The sequence below is a fragment of the Diceros bicornis genome, chromosome 19 (assembly GCF_020826845.1).
Source record: "Diceros bicornis minor isolate mBicDic1 chromosome 19, mDicBic1.mat.cur, whole genome shotgun sequence".
NCBI classification, from domain to species: domain Eukaryota; kingdom Metazoa; phylum Chordata; class Mammalia; order Perissodactyla; family Rhinocerotidae; genus Diceros; species Diceros bicornis.
The window spans coordinates 13892961-13917568 of record NC_080758.1 but is presented as its reverse complement, the minus strand read 5'-3'; the positions used below and the strand labels follow the sequence as shown (position 1 = coordinate 13917568).

At 53.7% G+C, this 24608-nt stretch overlaps 1 protein-coding gene across 8 annotated transcripts in view; it reads right to left on the bottom strand.

Annotated features, from left to right (window-relative positions):
- Window positions 1–24608, bottom strand: part of SULF2 (sulfatase 2) — a 124668-nt gene that overhangs the window by 76660 nt on the left and 23400 nt on the right. For all 8 annotated transcript variants that reach the window (XM_058562527.1, XM_058562529.1, XM_058562533.1 and 5 more), the window contains exon 2: window positions 19592–19868. In XM_058562527.1, coding sequence (XP_058418510.1) covers window positions 19592–19766 — 175 coding nt within the window. In that variant the 5' untranslated portion in view covers window positions 19767–19868. The remainder of the gene's footprint in view (window positions 1–19591; window positions 19869–24608) is intronic.

The window sequence follows — 24608 nt, the reverse complement described above, 5'->3', positions numbered from 1 at the left end:
GAGGCAGAGACTGGAGGGAGGCATCTACAAGCTAAGGAACCCCCGGAGCCCCCAGGAGCTGGAGGAGCAGGGAAGGATCCTCCCCCCGAGCCTTCAGAGGGGGCACGGCCCTGCCCACACTTTGATTTTGGACTTCCGGCCTCCAGAACTCTGAGAGGGTAAATATCTGTTTTTTAAAGCCACTTGCTTTGTGGCAATTTGTCAGGACAGCAACAGGAAACCAGTCGAGGGTCCATCAGGCACTTGAGGTTCTTGCTGGAGAGCTGCCGATCCCAAGCACCAAGACCCCCTGGAGACCCACCTCACGCTCCGTCCCTGAAGGCCAAGAATGAAGAGGAGATTTATATGGCTCTTTTATGCCATCTTTCTGCCCAGCAGGGAAGGAGACAGAACTAGAGCTTCCCTGAGACCAACAGAGATCCTATCTCTTCACTGCCAAAAACCATCCAAGGGCTTCCCATTGAACTCAGAAGAGACCCAAACTCCTGACTGTGGCCTAAAAGACTCTTCCAGACCTGCCCTCCCCCAGCCACGCACCCCCTTGTTTCTCTGACCTCATCTCTTCCCTCCCCCTCGCTCACCTGGCTCACCAGCCTCCTCATTGTTTCTCAAATGCACCCAACTCATTCCTGCCCCAGGATCTTTGCACTGGCTTTTGCCTCTGCCTGGGACACTTCTGACACTTTGCTTTGCCGGCTTGTCCCATTATTCAGATCCCAACTTAGAGGTCACCTCCTCAGGAAGGCCTGGCCAACCTCCCCATGTGAAGATGCCCCCGCTCTGCTTACTTCCTATCCCACCAGGTTCTGCTCTTGCTTCTTAGCATCCATCTCCTTCTGAAGCGGTCTCCGTTACTGGTTTGCTCTTGGCCAAGGTCGCCCACGGCGGGTGGAGGAAGGAACCGGCCTTGTGTTGCGAACTGAGCAGGAGTCATCAGGCCCCAGAGCTGCGCGAACATCTGTTGTCAAGGGCACACGTCTCCTGAGAAGTCCCCAGGGCCCAGCTGTAGCCGGTGGGCAATTACAGGGTTTCCACAGGTGTGCCGGCCCCTCGGGGGGGCCGGAGGAGGTGGGCTTCCTGAGGCCTCCTCGGCCAGCTGGTGTGAACTCACCAGGGCCTGCACGGTGGCACGGTCTCGGGGTCAGCGGAGCCCTGGGGCCTCGCCAGCCTCGGCCGCTCCTGGGGAACTGGCCCCTGGGGACCCCACATGGGCCTGCTCGCCAGTCAGTTCCTTCCACCCTGAGTTTTTACCCGAAATCGAGATATCAAGGTCATGCCCGTGAGGACCCAAGCTGAGCACGGACCACACTCCCACCTCACGGCCTTGGCCTCAGCCGAGCCCGCTGCCCGGGGTGCGCCCTCTCGGCCTCCCTCAGGTTACTGATCAAATGTCGGATATCTCAGAGCAGCGGGCCCCAGCCCTCCAGCACCCCCCACACCCCCTCCCTGCCTCACTTCTCCACAGTGGTCACTGCCCTCGGACACCAGAGTCAACTCTAGTTCGCTTACTTCCATGCTGCCTGCTGCTCCCACCGGAACAGCCCAAGGGGCAGGGATTTAGGCCACCTCTGTTCACTGTCATATTCCCAAGCCTAGAACAGTGCCTGGCACATAGGGGGTACTCAACAAGTATCGGCTAAATTAACAAAAAATATTGTCTTACTGGGTTTCCATATTGATCAGGAGCCCAAGCTGGTTTGTGTCCACAGATGTGTGTGTGTGTGTTTTGTGCAGTGGAGTTTAAAAACTTGACTTGAAATAGCATTAAATAGATCACATGCTCTGCAGTTTGCCACACTCCCCAGCACTCCCTATAGTCTTACGCCAACTTTGTCCATCCATATTACCTGCCTGGTCCTGAAGGCCTTGGTTTGGCAACCTCCTAATGTAACAGTTGTGTGACAGCTCCAATGTATCCCTGGGGTAGAGGGCAGTGTTATATGTCAGTAATAATCATTGTAATTATTAGTAGTGGTAACTGTCATGGGCTGGATGTGTGCTGTGTACACTGTGCTGTGCGTGTGCCATGCACTATTTTATTTAATCCTCCCAGCGCCCTTTTGAGGGCAGGAGTTAAATGGTCAGGGCCACAGAGCTTGGGAAGTGGGACATGAGGACTCAACCCCAGGCTTGTCTGACAGGAATGGTGGGTGCCGGGTGTCACGTTCAGGAAATGTTCAGTCTACGCCACGCAGGAGGCGGTGACGATGTTCCCAGGAAGTGCGTAGAGGTACCTGTGCCCTTGATCGACTCTCAGGTTCAAGGAGGCTCAGAAGAGTCCCAGACTGTACATCGGGTCCCCTAGTTACCCCAGAGGTGACTTTAGCTGGCACATCAGCGGTGGGAGCACCATAGGGTCACATCACATCACCAAATGCCAGGGAGGCTGGTGGTGGGAAAGTGACCCCTGTCCACTCCTGATAAACCCCAGGAGAGTCTCGGGTGGTGTCACGTCCTAAGACCTACACGCCTATTTCAACGGGAAGCTGATCGGCCGCCCGCCTGGAGCCCTGGGCGGGGAGTATTGGCTTATATTTGATCGCGTGGTTTAGTTTCCTTATCTTAAGGCAGGTGATCCTAGCTTCTCTCATTTCGGGTAGTGGAATCCTGTTCTTTTTAAAAAAATAATTACAGCTGATTAAACAAAAGTAACTAGTAGTACAGGTGGCGCAGAGACATGGTGAACAGTGTGGAAAGGGGCGGGATGGCTGGCGACTGGCATGCACTGGCTGGGTGCAATCCAGAACTGTCTACCCAGTGACGCTGCCTGACTGCCCAGCAGACACCTCAGGTGCCACACACCCCAAAGTGAGCTCCCAAGTCACCTGTCCCCTCGGCTCCTCCCTCAGCTCCCCCCTTTCCTCCGGTTACTTAGGCAATAATCTCGGCCACCCCTTGGTCGCGTCTTTCTGTTCCCACATCCAATCCATCAGCAAAGCCTGTTGCTCTTTCTTGAAAGTACATCCACGTCAGAGTCTCGTCGCCTCCCCCCTGGGCAGGCGGTCATCCTCTCTCCTCTGAATTCGGTCAACTGCTTCCTGACTGGACTCTAGCCATTTATTCCCCATGGAGCAGCCAGAGTGCCTCCTCTCCATAGCACCCTCCATGGCTCCCATTCACTCAGGGAACAAAGTCCCTGTGGCCATCCAAGGTCCTGCAGAATCCAGTCCCCACCCCATGCCGGCTCTTTGCAGCCTCGGGCCTCGTCTGTCCTCAGACATGCCGTCTCGCCCCCACCTCAGAGCCTTTGCCCATCCTGTTCCTTCTACTTGGAATGCTTTTCCCCCAGCATCCCCGTGCCTGTGGGGCCTCACACCCCTCACCCCATCTTGTCTCTGCTCCTTGCCCCCGATGTGTCACACCCCTTCCTTGTTTTACGTTTCCAACTCTGACGTCTTCTCTCCAGCGCACTATATAGTCTAACATATTTACGTATTCAGCTCGCTTGCTGTCCCCCTGCAGCCCTCAATACCAGCCCCACGAGGGCTGCGATTATGACTGTGCCTCCCCGCCCCGAGGCCTGGAGCAGAGGCTGGCACACAGTAGCTGGTCAGCAAATATTTCTGGAAGGAGCGAATCCAGGGCACCCCAAGCAGAACCCACCCTTTGCTCCTTCTTCACAAACTAGAAGAGAAAGGGCGAAGCGGCCGGTAATGAGAGCCTGGCCTCTCTGGGTGGAGCCTGCGGAAAGGACAAAGCTGGCCGCCCACCCCCCTGCCAGACCCTCCTCCTGGAAGCAGGGAGGCCGCCACCTGGGGAATAATCCACCGCGGTCAGCAGCCCCAGAGCTGCAGGGGCAGAAAGCAAACAGCCTGTGGAACCGTTTCTTATTTTCAACGGGCTCAGAACCGGGGCCTCCAAGCGCTGACATCTCCATCCTGCTCGTCTCAGAGCACGCGCGCGAGGCCTGGCCCAGCAGTTCCGCGCTGCGCGTGTCCGCTCGGTGCGCTCACCCCTGCCCAACCAGCCGGCCGCAGGAGGGCTGTCAGTCCCTCTGAAGGCACAAGTTACCGCCGCCCTTACCGCCGCCCCGAGATGTCATGTCGGCGGGGCACCGAGGAGTGGCCATGCGAGCCTCCCCCGGGGCCGGTAACCTGCTTCATTAACACCGCCCTCGCCCCGGGGCTCTATAAATCCACGTCTTTAACACAGACACACAGACACACACACACACACACACACACACAGGATCCAGTCCCCTCGCCCAGCCCAGCCCTAACGCAGACAGACAGCTCTGATGGGAAGGAAGAACCTGGAAGATGTGGCCTTGCAGAAATAAAAAGGCCCGATTTCAATATTTTAATGAAGCCAGGCCAGCCAACCAAAACTTAGTTTGTCCAACGTAAACCTGGGGACTCGCAGACAAAAACAGACCCGGGTGCTTTCCGTGATCAAACCTCCCTCCCTCGCCGGGCCAGGGGTGAGGTCACCCTGACCCCTCTCTGCGGCTCTCATGGGCTGGGGAGGCGCCACCCCCCACCCGGATGATGGGACTTCAAGTCCGGTGCCCAAGGAACTCGGTGTTTCCCCATGATACACATGTGCCCACTCCCTTCGTGATTGCTTTTTTGGGCCTCACAGGGCACTATCTGTGCTATTATTTATTTGACATTTTTCTTTAAAGTGACTTTAAAAAATAAGCTTTAATCTCAACTCATGTAGCTATGTGAAATTCTGGATTTGAGTGCTAATTATATATTTTTTGATGCCGATCAAAATAAGTTCATAAATGGTAAAATAACATCAAGGTCTGTGGACCTGTCACATGAGATGATCATGGGTATTACCTGTGTCATAGAAAGGCATTTTGGGAAATGCTGAATTAATTTGCCCATTGAAAGGTCTGGGTCTGTGCTATCTGCTGGGGACTTTCAAGACTCAAAACATGACCCCCCGTTTTGGCCATTCCTGGGGCTTAGTGGTTCATCTCTACTTTCTGCCCTAGAGGCCTGTGTCAGCTGGGAGCAGATGCACCCTGAGCCCCTCCAAGATGGACTCCTGTGGCCCCCAACCTGCGTGGCATAAGAGGCACTCGTTTTGATGGATAACTAATGAGATGATGCCTTCTGATGTTTTCTTAAAATTACAGGTAACTAATTAGAGTCTGTGATGTCGGGGCCTCCTTGGGAAAGTAGTGGGAGGGGGGACATGGGGAAAAATAAAGCTGGAGCCAGTAAACCCAGGGTCTGGACTCAAATCTGTGTGTAAGCACCATCGCCTCTCGTCTGGACTATTGCAGTAGACTCCTAGACTGTCTCCCGGCTTCCACCCTTGTCCACTACATCATGGTCTTCACGCAACGGCCAGAGGGCTCCTTTTAAAACATTAAGTCACATCATCGTATTCCTTTACTCAGACTCTTCTGCTGATAGCCCATCTTGCTCAGAATAAAACCCAAGGTCCTCCCTTTGGCCGACAAGGCCCTGTATGATCTGGACACTCATCCTCTCCAACCACAACTTGTCCCTCTGTCCCCCGCTCTCCCTCTGCTCTGGCCACGTTGACCTCTTCACTGCTCTTGCCTCAGGGCCTTTGCACCTGCTGCCCTCTGGGCCTGGACTCAATCCCTCATTGCCTTCAGGTCTCCACACATACGCCTCCTCAGAGAGGCTTTCCTCTGGGCTGTGTTGACTGAGACCACTCCATCCTCTCCCTTCGTGCTCTTTACTGCTCTTCTCGGCACTTACGTGAGTAAATGAAGAGAAAATGTTCCTAGGGGATACACAAGCTGGAGATGGTGGTTGCCTCTGGGATGAGCACTGTGAGTGGTGAATGGGAAGGGCCGCCTTTGCTCTGAATTATTTGTATGTTTTAAAGACAGATCGCTTCACTCCTGTAATTTAAAATACTCTGGAGGTGTGGGGGAGAGAAGAGAAATGACTGGGAACAGGCTAATCTGTGAAACCTCCAGGATGCATGTTACCTTCCTGCCGATGGCTCTTATCTGCGGAACAGATAATATGGGCTGGAATGTTCTAGCAGAGGCCTTTGGTGAAGGACCCCCCTTGTCTGCAGAGACCCCTGGTAACTCTGAATACTAAACAAGAGGCTACAGTCAGGAGGCCTGCAGGCCAGACCTGCCAAATGGGTGTTTCGTTATGTCTTTTCAGTGCATAAAGAATGCAATTACTCTCCAATTTTACAAAGTAGGAGATTTTTCTGGGGTCACATTATGAGTTTTGTGGGCTTTTGACATTTTTGCTTTCACGGGCCCCTTCCTCTGTCAAAAATATTAGAAACTATATTTTGAGACTGTGTTGGTATAAGGACGAATCTATTACTATTATCTATCAAAACATTTTCTTTGACCTTAAAGTTTAGTTTTTCTTCTTCTGATTTTAAAAGGACTTAAGACATTTTCACAGGTCCCTAAAAGTACTGTGGGTCCCCAACACTGCAGCTACTGGGCCTAATGGAGAACTTGGCCCTGGGTTTTACACAAAAATCTCGATCTCTGGCTTCTCCTGAAAAACAAAGGGACATTTTTTCAGGAGAAAAAATTTTCAAAGATCTTGTCAGGAAATCTGTCCCCACTGGGTACACATGCCCACATGGCATGAGGAGCTGGCACTGGGACACAGCAGTCCCTTTAGAGGGGCCCTGGGACCCCTGGCTCACCGCAGTCCCCACCACCCCAGGATCCCCGATACTCAAGCTGGGTATCAGCTGCCAGTTTTCTACGACACAAGCTGCTGTCTTTCCCCTGGAGAGTTAAGAGGGGTAGACTACCTTGTACCCCTATCTCTATTAAAGATGAACTAAGAGGTTTCTAGAAAAATGGGAGAGAGCACGATTTTACACCAGCCTCCCGGGATGGCTCCACAGGACTATCTGTGCCAACCCCACCTGAAGCAGGCCCTGGGTTCTGGGCAACACCAGCGGACTTTCTGCAGATGATCCAGAAACACAGGAGACTCTCTGCTTTGGCCCATACGTCACCGGCTACACTCCCCCAGGGTCTGCTCCCTGGGGTCCTGGGAGTTGTGTCTTCTCCTCTCCCGTGGGTGGAGGAGCGGGACCTGCAGGCCACCTGGCCTGCGGACAGGCTGAGGATTCAGGGGACACGACCCACATCCTCTCCGGGTCCATCCTTCCCTGACTGAGTCTTCTCTCATCTGTGTAGTTTTGTATGTTCAATGGATTCAGCTGCTAAATATGTTTGTGGGTGTGTAACACACACACACACACACACACACACACACACACACACTTCTGTTCTGGACAGAACACCAGGCCCTCCCTCATCTGCAGACTTCAGGTATCAAAGAGTACTCAATCGAGAGCCTAAGAAGGAAGTGTCAGCTGCCTTATTAAACCACCTCGTTACTTTGGGCCTCAGTTTCCCTGTCTGTAAAACTCTAGCAACTGAATAACTTTAGGTATAAGGTTTCTTTTGACTATAATTCTAGGAAAATTCTAGAATATTCTGTCACCATATGCAGATGCGGGGAAGGGCTCCAGAGGCAGGGTCCTGAGCTCGAATCCTCACTTTGCCACTTGCTACTAACCAGGGACCTTGTGCAAATCATTCAACCCCCGAGTCCCTCAGTTTCCTCCTCTGCAAAGTAGGGAGAGTAACAGTGCCTCTTTCCCAGGGTTGTTCTGAATTTTAATTAAGAAAAATATATGTAAAGCCTTTAGTTCAATGCACGGCATACAGAGAGCACTTAATACATGCTCGCTTTTAGGTTTTTATTGTGGCTCCCAAGTGTAGTGTGACACAGAGTGCACGGACCAAGGCCTCTGCTCAGTCTTGTCTGCATGCGTGTTTCATTTAGATCTGCTCCAAAGTGTTTATAAATTGAGTTAATTGCTACCTTTCTTTTATTTTAATTGGGAGATTTCCTATCAATCTAGCTGTTTGGCTTTGTTTGAAAAATACAAAGATCTGGCCTTGATGGGCCCACGGGTGGGTGGCCCTGAATAGTGAAGGCCGGCTTTACAAGGGCCCCCTCCAGTTCTCCACGGTCCCCACCATGCCCACTTCCCTTATTTGCAGTCCCTGCCCGGCCCTGTAGGAAAGCCTTCACTGATTCTACTCCAGCTAAAGGGAGCAGCTAAGTAAGCCTGCAGAGTAAGCCTTACTGTGGCCCAGTGACCCCTGGGAGCAGGCTCTAGGAGGGGAAGAGCGCTGTGGGTCTGGGTACAGGCTGGAACAGAGCCTTGACCTGACCAGGCCACAGGTGTCCTGCACCTGTGTCCTGCATGGTCCTCTAGCCACTGGTGTGGATTCCACCCGCCAGGCTGGAATTCACGTGGCTGCCCTCGTCTGGCCCTGAATGCCCCTGGAATGCCCGCGATGTCACTGGATCAGATTGTGAGCTGCCCGCCCACGGCAACACCTGTCAAGGACCCCGGAGGCTGGGCCCCGTCAGACGGACTGCCCTAGAATAGCTCTGTCCCCAGCAGGGGGCGAGAGAAGGGCCCGGGGGACAAACAGCAGCCACTGTAGGCCACATCTGGGTGGAGGGACTCCGTTGTCTCCCGAGCCATTACATTTGATCCCCTCCTCCTGCTGGAAGGGGCTCACTGCTGTCAGTTGGCAGCTACCACGGGGCCTGTAACTCAATCCAGAACAATCGCCCTGGGTGCCTGGACCTGCTTCTCAGACGAGGTTTCCTCACGATGGTGGCAAAGGGGGCACCATTCCTGACTCTTGTGTGTTACAAATAAAGTTAAATGTTATTGCTGGTTTAGCTACGAAACGCCAAGGTTCGAAATCGGTTCCTAAACCCAAAATCTATTAAGCAGATGTCGAGGAGGCAGCATTGGAATTTCATTAGTGATCACTGGACTGTCAGAGAGATCATGAAGTCCATTTTTTCTCCCCTGCTTTCTGCTGGCTCTGGTTGCAGAAGCTTCTGGGAGAAAATTCTGATGCAGTTGTTCTCAATGGAGGGGAGGTGCCCGAGGGGCCCTGGGGAAGGGCGGGTCACGGATAATCAATGGCACTTGGCAATCGTAGGTCATTTCCTCTCTGAGCTCCACCCAGAAATCTTCCTTTCATTCGTAATTCTCCAACGCACTGCCCCTGGCCAAGGCGATTTATCCAGTGATGCGGGATCTCCAGGGTGTCTCGCCCACTTTTCAGGGTGGGCTACACAGAGCCAGTCCCTTAGCCACTGGCCTGGTGGGTGACGTTGCAAAGCAGCTTGACATCTGTCCTAAGTCGGAAAACCTGTCCCCCCTCCCCATCTCTGTAAACAGCACCACCATCTGCCCAACAGCTCAGCCAAAAACCTCGAGTCATCCTTGACTCTCCTTCCCTCACCTCCCACTTGCCATCCATCAGCAAGTCCTCCCGGGCCGACCTTCAAAACAGAAGCTGCTCCAGCCGCCCTCTCCCTCTGCAGCACCTGCATCATCTCCCACCTGGACAACTCGTCTCCCTGCTTCCCACCTGGTCCTCGGACCACCCCTTCTCCACCCACGGCCAGAGGGAGCCATGAAAGCTGACTCATGCGTACCTGACCCGCCTCAGAGCATTTCAGGGACTCTCCATCGGCCTCGGAATGCGATGCAGACCTCCCCATCTCCTCTCTGTCCTCACCCCCAGGTCCTGCTGCCCTCCTCAGAGGTCCTGGCAAGCCCCTTCCTGCCACATGGCTCCTGCACTGTCCGTCTGCCTGCAATGCTCCTCCCCCAGGTCTCTATGTGAACGTCTCCTTCTCATGGTGCCCGTCTCACCAGGGCTTGTCATGCAACCACATCCCCTCCCCACCCCCACTAGAGGTGCTGCCCCTCTCTGGGACCATTGCTCCTGATCTCTGGTATGGCCGAGCCCCGAGTTACCCACCAATATCTGTTTCCCCTTCTTCCTTCTTAACAAGCCCTGATTTTAATTTTCAATGCACCTGCTGAGAAACTACATTTCCCAGACTCTCTTGCAGCTACGTGTGGGAGTGGGCCTCCCTTTGGCCTTTCAGATCCACCCTCTGCCCAGTTCTCTAGCCCAGGGAGCTGACCTGGACGGGCTGCATCCACAAGGGGCTTTATTCTCTGGCTTTGGGTTGGGTTTGGCCAATGGGAGGCCCTGGCAGGAGATCAGTGAAAGAGGAAACTGAGGTTGGGGTATGGATTCCTCTGTCTGCCTGTGTTGTCAACAGAGGGTGACAGCTCCTGTCGGGTGGCCCTCTGTGTCTCCAGGTTCTGGTAACCATTTGTACCCCTTCATCTTGGGGTGAGGTGGCCCCAATGGTACTGACTAGCCTTGGATGCTGCACAATCACTAGTGTTTTCCCCACATTTGCTCACAATTTAGCAAAAAATAGTTAAACCCTCCTTAAATAGTCCAAATTTGAGTGTGCCCCATATTTCTTGCTGAGATCATGTGGCTAAGTAAATAAGTTGCATCCACGTTGTATGTGACGTCTGGGACAAGGTACTTAAAGGGAGTTGACTTAACTTGAAGGTCCATCCTTTTTGCCCTTCTGCTTCCTCCTTCTTACTGCCTGGAATGTGGCTGTGACAGCTGGAGCTCCAGCAGCTATTCTGAACCATAAGGAGACCTTGAAGACGGAAGCCACACAATGAGCATGGTAGAACAGAAAGGGAGAGAAGGAGCTTGGCTCCCTGATAACCTTGAAGCCTCCATGCCAGCCCTGCACTACCAACTTCCAGATATTTTTATGTGAGTAAGAAGCAAAATTCTCTCTTGTTTAAGCCACTGCTACTTTATATTTTCTTTTACGTGTAGCCAAACCTAATCCTGATGCACTTAAGCTTCCAGAATTTCAGTGATCTTCCAAGTGTTGCTGAATTGGAAAAAAAAATCTTGCAGGAATGTGCTTGGCAAGTTGAACACCAGGGTGGGTCCAGACGAGCCGCTCTTCTTCCCGAGACAACCTGCATCCACATGTTTTTCTAACTCGAGTGCACGGCGGCAGGAATGTCAGGAGTTGGTATCTCAGAGAAGCTGAGCTGGGAGTTCTCACTGATCTGGTGTCCGGAATCTGGGCACACTGTCCTGGGCGTCCAGCCATCTGGCTCGCACAGAGCACCCAAGCCTACAATTTAGAATTGATTTCTGAATATCAGTCTGCAGCACAGGGTGTGGTTTCCTTGTCACAGATGGAGAGTGGAAAACAAGTGCCTGGCCAGAAACCCTTCCAGGCCGTTCTCTCGAAAGCCTGCTTCATCCCACGCAGGGAGCCAGGCTGGGAGCCTGCAACTTTCAGGATCACAGACCCCTCTGAGAATCTGGTGAGGGTCTCGGACCCAGTACAGCACACACGCAAGCAATCTGCATGCACTTCCCACCCTCCCCACTCCAGGCCCAGCCAGGCCCCGGCCTCCCCACAGAACGTCTGACTTCGAAGGCTGGTTGCCTTGGACAGCTCCTCTCGGCTCTTCTGAGGCATCCGTGACGTACCAGGTCCAGAGCTGAGCTCCCAACCGTGCTCTGCCCATCTCTGCGAAATGAAAATCCCTCCTTGCGGTTGTTTAGGGCAAAGCTTGGAGTTATTCTTGATTCCTTTCTCCCACCCCACATCAGATCCATCAGCACATCTTATCGGCTCCACCCTCTAACCACGGGCAGCATCTGATGAGTTTTCCCCACTCTGGTCTGAGCTGCCATCATCTCAAGCCTGGACCATTGCAGTCGACTCCTCACTGGGTACATCTCCTGCCTGGACCACTGCAGTCGACTCCTCACTGGGTACATCTCCTGCCTGGACCACTGCAGTAGACTCCTCACTGGGTGCATCTCCTGCCTGGACCACTGCAGTAGACTCCTCACTGGGTACATCTCCTGCCTGGACCACTGCAGTAGACTCCTCACTGGGTGCATCTCCTGCCTGGACCACTGCAGTAGACTCCTCACTGGGTGCATCTCCTGCCTGGACCACTGCAGTAGACTCCTCACTGGGTACATCTCCTGCCTGGACTATTGCAGTAGACTCCTCATTGGGCTCCCTGTTCTTATTACATCCCTTTAGTCTGTTCTCCATATAATCACCAGAGGGGTCATATTAACACATAAGTCAGATGATGTCCCTCCTCTGCTCAATGTCCTCTACCGGTGTCCATCGCACTCAGAAAGCCAAAGTCCTCCCCCTGGTTCAAAGGCCCTCCATGATTCACCCTCCCACCACCACCCTATGACCTCTCAGACCTCACCTCTTCCTGTCTCCCTTGCTCACACTGCTCTGCCACTCTGGCCTCTTTGCTGCTCTGTCAGCCTGCTGAGACTGCTTCTGCCTCAGGGCCTTTGCACCCACTGTTCCCTCTGCCTAGCATGCTCTTCCAGGGGGAATCCCCTTGACCGGCTCCCTTTTCTTCTTTGCCCAAATGTCCCCTTCCCAGTGAGGCCACCCTACATAAAATCACAACTCTCCCGTTCCCCACCCCTCCTTGTTTCACTCTCCTCGCCACTTTTCACTACCTTAAGTACTATATACTTTATAGATCTTTTTTATCAACTCTTGCACTAGAATATAAGCTCCACGAGAGCAGAGAGTTTGCCTATTTTGCTTGCTGCTGGATCTCCTCTGGCACACTGTAGGTGCTCAGTTAATACCTGATGAATGAGTGAGTCTGGCCCACCCTGTGGGCACCCTGCTTCCGAGACAGGCCGGTGAGGGTGCCACGGGCACCTCCTGTCCCGGACTTGACTGCGCACCAGCCATTCTGCCTTCTTCTGGCACCAGCTCTTGAACGGTCCTTTAGGGAGTCACCCCTGCTCGCCCTGCCAGTCCGCATGGTCCATGTGGGGCTGGCCCCATCCTTGGCTCCAGGGATGTGCACATGACCCAGGCCAGCCAATCACTGTGCTTCAATCCCCTGACGGGTTCACGGTTGACCAGATGTCCCTGAGTGCCAGCCCTGAGACACTTAACTTGCGGACTTTTACTGGCACTCGTGGGAGGGAGAAGCTCTTTCCATAAGGATGGCTCGCGGTAGCATTAAGGTGGGTCTGGCAATGCCAGGGGTGCCATGTGGAGAGCTGGGCTGACAGTGAAGCCCCCTTGGAGGAGAGCTGAGGTCAGGGCGATGGAGAGACAGAGGACATCCAGAGAGAGTCCTAAATCCGGCCACATCTGAAGCTCAAAATCTACTTGGACTTTTTATTTACATGAGTCAAATAAACTCCTTTGTTCGTTTGCTGGGTCCAGTGTGAGTTGAGTGTCTGTCACTTGTAAGTGAGAGACCCAGGCGGACAGAGAGTGCTTGCGATACACGTGGTTTCACGTCCACTGGGCCACTTGCTCCCGTGGCGTTTTCGCAGCCCCTCCACCACCACCCCTCGGCTGCCCTTCGTCAGCTGTGATGGTGCAACTCCGTTCACCAGACGCGCTCACGGCAGAGGAGGAGGCCTGGTGGACTGGACTGGCAAGGGCCCCTCAAGCCAGGGAGGCACCGGCAGGCTCAGCACCTGGCGGAGTGTGCCTTGCCTGGCCACTCGCCCCGCGTGAGCACGGCCAGCAGGCTCACCCCACCCGCTGACCTGCCCGGGAGGAGACGCTACAGCAACCCTGCCGTCAGTGCTGTGAGAGACGTACATCCCAACAGCGTCTCTAAATGCAGAATCTGTTGTAGATAGACAACACTCTGACGCACTGGCCAAGGCTGCACTGAAGGAGGAGAGGCCTGGGTGATCAGAGAGCGAACATGTGTCGTACGTGCTGGGGCTGAGTCCTCACAAACAGATCATCATCTCTATTTTATAGACGAGTAAACTGAGGCACAGAGAGGTTGAGTAACTTTCCCAAGGCCACACAGTCGGTGGCAGAGTGGGGATTTGAACCCAGCTGTCTCACTAGAGAATTCTCATCCTTACATCTTTATTGGGAGTGTTTTCATTTAAAGATGTTCTGAAAGGCAAAGTGTTCTTTTGAAATGTGAGCATTTCCTCCACAGTTCATGCAGCCTTGAGGGGCACACTTGAAATCCAGCAACCTTAGGGGGCCTCTGAAAGGCACCTTCTTTCTACCCAGCATGGACCCTCAGGAACATGAACAGTGGAGAGTAAACACCCGATATTCTGAGGTTTGGGGTGTGACTGTCTCCTTACCCTCAGACACAAGAGTTACCGCCATGCGGCTCCCACGTTAGTGTGGCCCCAACTTAAAAGCTTGTAACTCACATTTGAGAAAGTCCTTCCCTTTTCCCATCTCCATCCTGCCAATCAGGTCCAGGAGAGAGTCTCAGGGACGCGCTATTTCCTCTTAACGCCTCTCTCAAAACTGCCCATCACCCTTTAAAACACAGACACGCAGGCCTCGTGGGAGGCAGCATCTTGCTGAAATTTGAAAGCACTGCTGTTGTCATTGGACTTGGTTCTGCAGGGACCTTTTACCGAAGGCGAGGGACACTGCTGTTTCATTTACAGTCATAATTTAAAACGTCCTTTTAAAATAATATTGAAGCTCACAAAGTCAGTCCAGTTAAAGAAATCGCAAGTAACAGAACAGACGGCACTGGGATGCTGCAAATACACCCTCGCTCCAGGCAAGGGCCGTGTCTAACTCATCGAGGTGTCTCAGAGCCTGGCCGAGCCCCGGAGGCTCACCAAAGGTTTGTCTGGATCAAATTAAACGAGTAAACCCTGGCAGAGTCCTCCGGTTTCACGGCCTGTCTGACCAAAGGACACGTGCAAACAAGACCTTGGCTTCCACATGCTTCTCCCTCTCCTCCCATCCTGGTGAAGAAGCCCAGCCAAGACCCTGCCGGTCTCCGAGGGTCATCCAGACACAGGGACATTCGCAATCACTTTGAAAATATTGATAATTGAGGCCACTTATGGACCAGTATGCCCTGGAACCAGTTCCTCTGGGCATTTGACGCTTCTGGGTGACAACTCAGAGAGATGTGTCAAATGCATATAGGGACAGGAAAAATGAATATACAGCCCCCACCGCCCCACCTCGTAATTAGGAACCAGGACGAGCCCCTCTTCCGTGCTGTGCCCCGCACCAGTTCTCTCGACCAGACCCTAATTAGGATGGACGGCCGTTGTCCGTCCCAGGACTGGAAGAAAGCCTGGAATTATCTTAGTCGAGAAGTCTCCAGCCCCGAAAACCATCAGAACTGCTGCATGGATGAGCAGAAAATAGCAGATGATAAATTTTTTAGGACCACCCTCTGCGTGCCAGTTGTAGCAGACTGTGAGATAATGGGCTGGCCTTTTTTGGAACATGCATTATTGATCTGGGTCTGTCTAGTGGTTTATAAAAAGCCCACCGTCCCCCGCCCCACTACCACCTTCCCATCCCTCACCTCCTGAAGGAAGCGAGCCTCCTTCAAAAGCCAGCTCTGCTGCTGGAGGGGCTGGCTGTCTGTGGAGTGACGGCTTGCAGGACTGATCTGTGCAAGCAGGTGGGAGCTGACGGATGCCACAGAACACGAAGGCTCTCCGCCCACCACCTCCACTCCCTGGAGTTTATCATTCAGAAACACTCGCGTGTGCAAAGATGCATGTATAAAGACATTCTCGGCAATGGTGTCTGTACCAGTGAAAACTGACACACACGCTAGCAACCTAGAAACAACTCGATAGCCATCTCTGGAGACTGGTTAAGTAGGGCAGTGGTTAGGATCATGGGCTCTCGTTCAAGTCTTGTTTAGCCACGTTCTAGCTGTGTGACATTGGACAAGGACTTCATTTCTCTGTGCCTGAGTCGCTCTGTCTGTAAAATGAAGAGAATGAATCTATATATTTTATTTTATTTATTTATTTATTTATTTTTTGTGAGGAAGATCAGCCCTGAGCCAACATCTGTGCTAATCCTCCTCTTTTTGCTGAGAAAGACCGGCCCTGAGCTAACATCTATTGCCAATCCTCCTCTTTTTTTTTTTCCCCCGAAAGTCCCAGTAGATAGTTGTATGTCATAGGTGCACATCCTTCTAGTTGCTGTATGTGGGACGTGGCCTCAGCATGGCCGGAGAAGCGGTGCGTCAGTGCGCGCCCGGGATCCGAACCTGGGCTGCCAGCAGCAGAGCGCGCGCACTTAACCGCTAAGCCATGGGGCCGGCCCCTAATCTATATATTTTAGTTAGCTAAGGTTTTCTTTGCTCTCCTCTCTCCTGTGTTCTCATCACACCCACAGCTCCTTTCCTGATATTTGCATATCCTGTTGGTTTTATTCGAGAGTCACAGATGCAAACTTACAATCGGATGCTGACATGAGGCTTAGCTGGAACACGTTGCTGCAGCACAAATGTGTTGTTCCTAAGAGTGGGTGTTCAGCCATTCACCGTGGTTCAGGCCAGAAATCTAGGAGTCGTCCTTGATGGTCCTCTTTTCCGTAACTCCCACATCCAGCCCATCCATCGTCATCTCCCTGGTTCCCCTGCTCCCGCCCTGGTCCAGCTTCCATCATCACCTGCCCAATTTCTGCACTGTCCTGCTAATGGGTCTCCCTGTCTCTGCTCTTGCTCTCTGTAACCTAATTTCAACAGAACAGCCAGAGGGAGCCTGATGGACCCTAAGTCAGGTCACAGCCTCTCCTGCTTATGGCCCCTAACCATGTCCATTTCACTAAGAATAAAATCATGGCCACACGGCCCCTCACAACCTGGCCCCAGTCGACTCCTGGCCTCATGTCTCTCCACTTACCCCCCGGCTCCCTCCACCCCAGCTCACAGGCACTCTTTCTGTCCCAACCCACCAAGCCCATTTCTGACTCAGTGTCTTCGCCTTTCCTGTTCTCTCCGCCTGGAACGATCCTTCCCCAGTCCTCCAGATCCCAGCACGGTGCGCTGCACAGCGTAGATGCTCAACACATATCTGCTGAATGCACGAGCGAATGTCCAGGTTGTCTGGAATCCCCAGCATAACTATGATCCAAACAGCTTAAGGGGCCCCACGAGGCAGACCAGGGGGCTCTGAGGCCCAGGTGCTGCCCGCAAGTGCTCTCTGCAAAATCCTGCCAGAAACAGAACTCACGCCCCTATGGCCACAGTCTGTAGACTCTCCATGGTTATCAAATGTGGCTTAGGCTAAATGCTGCCGGGAGACAGGTGTTATATGTGTCAAACTGTCAATAAAACCTCTGGGCTTTGATTGCTTCCTGGCTGCAAATTGTTTTTGCACTGATATACTCCTGGAGAAAAATCTATACTTGTGATCGTTGATACAAATCATCATAAGGAGTGACTTGGATGCATATAAATCACCTTTTCTTGGCAGTTAAAAGACTGATTCACGTTTTCGATAATGGATCCAAAAAGGGTGCAGATTTGCAGTTGGATCTTCACCACAATCTTACATTTGGTTGCAAAGGCTTAGCCAGTAAACCTTTAAATTTGTTGCCACCAACAATATTCAGTTGTCCTTTGACAGTGGACAGTGGCTAAAGGCCCACCCCTCACCTGGTCAATTATTTCACTCCTCACCACAACCCACGAGAGCCTCCAAGATCTGGCCCCATCCTCTCTCTCCAGTCTCATGTTCTACGTCCCGTCCCCAGGCTCCAGTCACATCTGCCTTGTTGGTCCTGCCTCAGGGCCTTTGCACATGCAGTTCCCTCTGCTTAGAAGGCTTTTCAGGGGCTGGCCCAGTGGTGCAGTGGTTAAGTGCATGCGCTCTGCTTCGGCGGCCCGGGGTTTGTAGGTTCAGATCCCGGGTGCACACCGACTCACCGCTTGTCAAGCCATGCTGTGGCGGTGTCCCATATAAAGTAGAGGAAGATGGGCACAGATGTTAGCCCAGGGCCAGTCTTCCTCAGCAAAAAGAGGAGGATTGGCAGATGTTAGCTCGGGGCGGGTCTTCCTCACACAAAAAGAAAAACAACAGAAGGCTTTCACCAGTCCTTCACAATACACGGTAGTACTGACGATGAGAAGGGAAATCTAACTTATAGGAGAAGGAAAATGTACAAGGCTTGTGTGCCGTCCAGTATGGTAGCCACAAGGGGCTACTGAGCAGTTGAAAAGGGGCTAGTCCTTACTGAGATGTGCTCTAAGTGTAAAACATACACAAGATTTCAAAAACAATACAAACAATGTAAATATCTCATTAATGATTTTTTATATTGATTATGTGCTGAGATGATAATAATTTGGATATGCGGGGTTAAACAAAATATGTCACTAAAATTAATTTCAGGGCCGGCCCCGTGGCTTAGCGGCTGGGTGCATGCGCTCTGCTGCTGGTGGTCCCGGTTTGGATCCTGGGCGCGCACCGACACACCTCTTCTCCGGCCATGCTGAGGCCAAGTCCCACATACAGCAACTAGAAGGATGTGCAACTATGACGTACAACTATCTATTGGGGCTTTGGGGAGAAAAAGGGGAAAAAAGGAGGAGGATTGGTAACAGATGTTAGCTCAGGGCTGATCTTCCTCACACACACACACACTAAATTAATTTCACCAGTTTCTTTTTACTTTTTAAAAAAATGGAGCTACTAGAAAATTTAAAATTACTTATGTCATTTGCATATGCAACTTGCATTATATTTCTATAGGGCAGCGCTGTGTAGGGTTTACTGTGGAGAAATGGAACCCATAAAATCAGTGAATTCAAGGGGGAGAAAGAAGGCTTACACTGAGAGAGACCCCCAAAGGGGAGCTGGAAATATAAGTGGAGTTTGAGCCAGGGGAGCAGAAGGTCCTGCCGAGACTGACTCTGGAGGCCTCTCCTGGGGGCCTCGTTTATGGGGTCTTTTCCTCCCGCGAATGAAAATGTAGGGAGAAAAGCCTCAGGCAAATGAAGAAACCTTCGCTCAGTGGAGGAGCCCCTGGTGTTGCTTTGGAGGGCAGGGAGGGGTCACGATGGTTTATGCAGTGAACTGAGGGTGCGGCCCAGGGGTGGCTTGTGTGGGAATGAAGGGAAGGTGCGGAGGCCACCCGCTGGAGAAGCCCGTGTCATGCCTGCCACGGGGGTAAACGAACTAAACCTTGGCAAGGGCCCCTGTCCTCACCTGCTCTACCCAGAGCCCACGGCGCTGCGAGGGGTGGAAGCCCAGGACAGGAGGTGTCCGGGCGCATCTGCCTGCTGCACCATCTCTGTGAACTGGGCCAGGCCACCAGCAACGGTGCCCGCCCTCCTGCCCCTGGATGCCACCAAGGAAGGCTGAGGCCCCCCTGCCCCCACTCTCAGGCTGGCTCCCTCTTTTATTCAGTGTCAGTGCAAATATCACCCCCTCTGAGAGGCCCTCCCTGATTACCAACCCAAAGTCGCTGCCACCACCACCCCACCCAGCACAGCGCCCTCTTCAGTTTCACCAGAGCATTCCTCCCTTCTTGAAATGATCTTACATGTGAACTTGGAACCGTGCGGATCACCCATCTCCCTCGCTCTATGACTGTGCCTGTCTTACTCACTGCTGGAGAGTCATATTGCCTTAGAATAGTGCCTGGCACATAGTAGGTACTCAAAAGAAACCGGATGAAAATAATGAATTGGTCTTAGCGTCTCTTCTCCTCAAGACTTTGCAGACATCCAGGAAGGGTTCTGCATGGGGAAAAGGTTGGAGACCCCTAACCTTGAGGACCCAGCTGTGAATGCACGTGTGTGGGGCAACCCCCGTGACTTGGTTTAAATCCATTAGAAGAGAATTCTACAGGTCTCCACGCCCGACTTGCAGCAGGACCCCGCGACCCCGCGCGGTGACCCCGGGAGATGCCGCCTGCGGGCGGGTGCTTACCCAGCTCCACGTCCTGGTCGTCTGTGAGCACCAGGATGATGTTGGGGCGGATGTTTCTGCGGTCCCTCTGAAACCTGCCTTTCAGGCGGTGGTGTGACAGGAACGCGGAGCTTGCACCCAGCAGAGAGAAGACGGCCGCGGAGAGCAGGCACAGCAGGAGGCCGGGGGGCGCCATTTTCCTGCTTTTGCTGAGCCGTGGCTTCCTTCAGGATGCAGGAGCCTGAGGTTGCGTTTTGTGGATTTGTCTCTTTTCCCTCTTCCCTCTCGACTCACGGATCTAAAGCAGGAGGAAAAGAATCAGGTCAATCTCTGCATAAAGGCTGCCCGCTGCTCGCACTTGCATCACGATTTCCATGACGGCTCCTGGCACGGACGGTGAGAGCTGATCAGGGTACCTGTAGCAGAGCAAAACCGACCTCGGCTAAAGTGACAGGAAAAGTATTTGCAATCAGCTCAGGCAAGAGGCTGGCAGGAAAGCCTGCGACCACTCCGGCCCACAGAACTTCTCCCCTGGACCAGCGGTCCTCGGGGCCTGTTGGTGGCCGCCCGAGTCCCAAGTCAGATAATCAGCCTGTCTCTGAACCGTCCAACCAACTCAACACACCAATCACCCCGGAGGAAGGGAAGGTGGAAGCCCAGGCCGGCGGAGCAGATGTTTCTGGTCCTCTCTTCTCTGCCGGCACCGCGGGGGCTGTGGACGTGAGGGGATGCGGCCCCAGCCTGAGGCGCATGTGGTGCAGGGGGGGTCTGGACAGCGGGCCGGGAATGGTGTCCCTTTTGGGCTGGGCGACTCCTTGAGTGTTTCAGTCCTGGCTCCCTCCCTCAGCAGCCGGTTTCCCCATCAATGAGCCAGTGAGGGACCTCAGTTTCCCCGAGAATAAGATGGGGAGAACGCCATCCCATGGGGCTGTGTGTGAAGGCCCCCTGCCAACAGATCCCGGAGCTGGCCAAGTTATTCACGTAAGACGCAGAATAAACAAAATGATCCAAGAGGAAATTGTGGGCTAAAAGGCTGAGGGAGAAGAGCTGTCGTGTTGCACTGTGACCTCAGTCACCGCTGGACCCCAGGTCAGATGGGGTCCAGCAGAGGCGGCGAGGCCGGGCGGATGGCGGCCCGCGGCTCAGGCAGGTCTCCGAGCTCGCTCAGCTCTTTGCTCTCCGAGGTCATTTTTCTACTTCTGGAGGAAATGAGCCTTCAGGTCCTGTCCAGATATAGACTTTTGGTCTCATTTATTTAAAACGAGAGAGCGAGCGAGCGAGCAGACGTGTTGAGAGAAAACCAAACTCCTCGGAGTCGGGCTGAGTCATCGCCCCTGTGACCTTGAAGGACCATGGGGAACCCCGCCCCCGCCACAAGTCATGGCTCAGGGAGCTCGTCGAGGGCCCCAGGTTCCGCAGAGGTGGATGTGCGGGCTGCATCCTCTCTCCTGGGATTGCAACAGCCCCCTAAGGGGTGTCCCTGCCTCCCCCAGCCCTGCCCCCATCCTCGATCCTCCCCAGGGCAGCCAGTGGGATTTTCCTAAAATTGGAATCAGATCCTAACACTCAGTGAGGCGCTCAGGGCACAAAACTGAAGGGACACTCACTCCAGGCTGTACAAGTGCAAGGCACTCACGTCACCTTAGTCCCAGTGCTGTCCCTCTCCTGCTCAGACCCTCCCCCCGCTTCTCAGGGCTCAGGGAACACAATGTAAACTCCCCACAGGGCCCACAGGCCTGTGCGATCCAGCCCCTGCCCACCTCTCCCCCTTCCTCTCCATGGCTCTCCAGCCCCACTGGCTTCTGTCTGCTGCTCGGACAAGTCAAGCTGGTTCCTGCCCCAGGGCCTTTGCACTTGCTCTTCCTTAAACCTGGAAGAGTCTTTCCCCAGATTTTGTGTGCTGGGCTCGTTCTCCTCTGCCAAGTCTTGGCACAAATGTCACCTCCTTGGAGAGGCCTGTCCTGTCGGCCCCATCTGAGGCGGTGCCCTCACCCCAGGCACTCTCCAGATTTTATAACCGGTTTTATCTCCCTCCTAATCCCTACTACAACCTGCAATCATCTTATGTATTGCCCAGTTCTCACCACTGGACGGTCAGCTCCATGAGGGCAGGAAGTGGGCCTGTGTTCTTCACAGCTCGGTCCCCAGCACCTTGTACAGTCCTGGCACATAGTTGGTGCCAAACACATGTTCAGATAAACAAAAGAATGGGGATTCTGTTAAGGTCCTCTGAGTTCTGCAGAGTGAGGGACGCTGGGCTCGGCAGGGCCGCACTATACTCTGGGGCTGGAGGCTCAGAGGCCTCCATCAGTGATGCCCTCCCCCGTCACCCTCTCTGGGTCACCCAGGAGGGGTCAGCCACTCTGAGTTATCCGGGCACGCTGTGGTTGAAAAGACCCCAGGAAGGGTCCCAGGTGGGCTGCTCTTTGTTTGTCCCTCCTGATCCATTCTCCACCCTGCTCGGCGCCCCAGGAAGCCGACCTCTGCAAACTGCATCTCTGCGTCTCTCTGATCTCTGGCATCCTGCTGCTTCTGCCAGTGGAAGCCCTGCTGGAGGGCTGCGGGGCAGAGGAAGGCAGGAAATCAGCGTAGTTACTCGCCTCTGCTCCTCCCCAGCATGCAGTGGCTCCCTAGCGCCTTTGTCTCTCTATGACTGGCCACAGCTCCAGTAGGGGCCCCTCCCGGGGGCAACTCTCCCTCCTCCTGGCCCTCTAGGGAGCAGTAACGGCTCCTCTCCGCTGCCAGTTTTCGGTGCTGCATCATTCCTGGTCTGCTCCCTTACCCCCACCCCACCTCTGAAAACAGGGCCTTCAATCAACTCTCCCTGGCGGGGCTGGGAGCTCCACACAGGGCTTCCCTCCCCAGGGGCCTCCGACAGGACACCTGCGCAGGGAGATGAGATGACAGTCACATCATCAGGGGAGCTGCCCTGGGAACCTGAGTTTCACGGGACCAGAGGGCAAGCACCGACTTCCCTCGCAACCCCCTCACCTGCTAAAGCGCACATCTCTCGACAACCAGAGCCACCGCATCGGCTGTGTCCTGGGCACCTGCTGTGCGCCACGTGGGGTGATGGTTAAGACATGGACTTTGGACTTGCTTGCTGGGTGACCCTGGGCAAGTAACTGGACACCTCTGTGCCTCAGTTTCCTCACCTATGAAATGGGTGTGAAGGATTGAACGAGTTAATACAGAGTGCTGAGACTAGAGCCTGCCCATGGTATTCACCAGAACGCGTCAGTCACAGTGTGAACCGGGATTAGATGATTATTATGATCCTTGCAGCTGGGTCCTGCATCAGTCTCTCTCTCTCTCTCTCTCTCTCTCCGCAGAATCTCCTTCAATCACCACGACAACAACCCTCCCACACAGGGACGAGTATCATCCCCTTCTACAGTTGAGACCAACTGAGGCTTAGTCCCTGTCCTCAGGTCACCCAGAGAGGAAACGGCAGAGACAGGCTTTGACCTCTGTTCTCCCAGACTGCTCAGCACCGGCCAAGTGGCCTCATTTTAAAATAAAAACACAATACACATTTTTGAAAAAGAAAACTTTCTATCCAAGGAAAATCATCATCCCTTCTCTGTAGAACTAAACACACAAATAAAGCCAAAGAAAGCAAACAGTGTTACTCAATCTAGCAGCTTCTACTCCCTAGTTAAGGCTCTGGGCTGGGCCCCGTGCCGCCTGCTCTCGCACTTGTGGGCTCTCTCTTTCAGGGGAGGTTAGCAGGTGTCGAGAGGGGTCGAAGCACATCAGCACCATCCCGAGACTCTCTGTGGAGGCTGTGGGAGGCCTCGGAGGGTTGACAAGGAGACCGCTCTAGACATCCAATTGGTCCCTGAATTACCCCAGGTCATGGGGTGGTCCTCGAACCACGCTGTTTATCCCTCCACGTCCTCCCTCGGGAAACACACCGGGATGCGTTGTGCTTTGCACGTGAAACCATGCACTTGAACCAACATGCCAACCCGCCCATGGAAACGCACATTCATGTTCCTCCATCCAGACATGGAGTGATAAAATAATACTGAGAGGGTTTCCAAGGGATGCCCTAGGAACCACCTCTCTTACACCAGAAATAACAATAGCAGATGCTCACCGGGAGCCTGCAAAGCCCCGGCCCTGCTCGAAGCATTTTACACATCAACTCGTTTAATCCGCAGATCCACCCAGCAACATTATACCCATCTTGTGGATGAGGAAGCCAAGGCACAGGGAGCTAAAAGCACTTTCCCATGATCACATGGCTAAATAAAGGGCAGAGGTGAGGTTCAATCACAGTTTGGCTCAAGTCGGCCTGCTCCACTGGAACCTTCTGGAAGCAGGTCTCTAGGAAAGTTCCTGAGAGGCTCTCAGCCTTAGTTTCCCCATTTGCCAAAAGAGGCAGCAGGCAGCCAGATGCCCTCTGAGGGCCCTTCTGGCTCTGGGCCTGGGATGCGAGGTGCAGGGGAGCCGGGAGCCCCGGCTCAGGTGGAGGCGGAGACGGGGACACGGTCAGCTGGACTCCGGTCCCGGCACCCGTGTTGGTCTTCTTAGCCCACCCCTTCTCCGCCCCTATCCCGCTCCTGGGCAGCTATAACCTGCCAGCCAGGACGCTCCTCCTCTGGACGGAAGTCAGGGCTCTGCGACCCGAGACTGGAGAATAACAGGAGCTAATTATTTCATCAGATCAAGGCATCAGTAGGTCGATTTTTGATGAATTCCCCCGGCTCCGACTTCCCCTGGCCGCGTGCCAGCCCCTCTCCGGATGCTGAAGAAATCAATTAAAAATGACACAAGGGATTCTGCCTCCATTTTCTTCCTTCTTGGTAAAAGGTTCCAAGCGGCTGAACCGAGAGAGTATCTGGTGACTCCGGGCAGGACGAGCTGGCCCATGTCCTGTGCACGTACCGCCCTGCAGACAGCACCCCTCGTGCATTTCAAGGTCCATCTGGCTCCTTCTCTTGGTCTTGCGTCTTCTCACAGACCCTGGCAAAGGCTTCCCGGCCCAGGAAGACATCCCTGGAAATGCCTGATGTCCCGGGCGTTCAGAAAC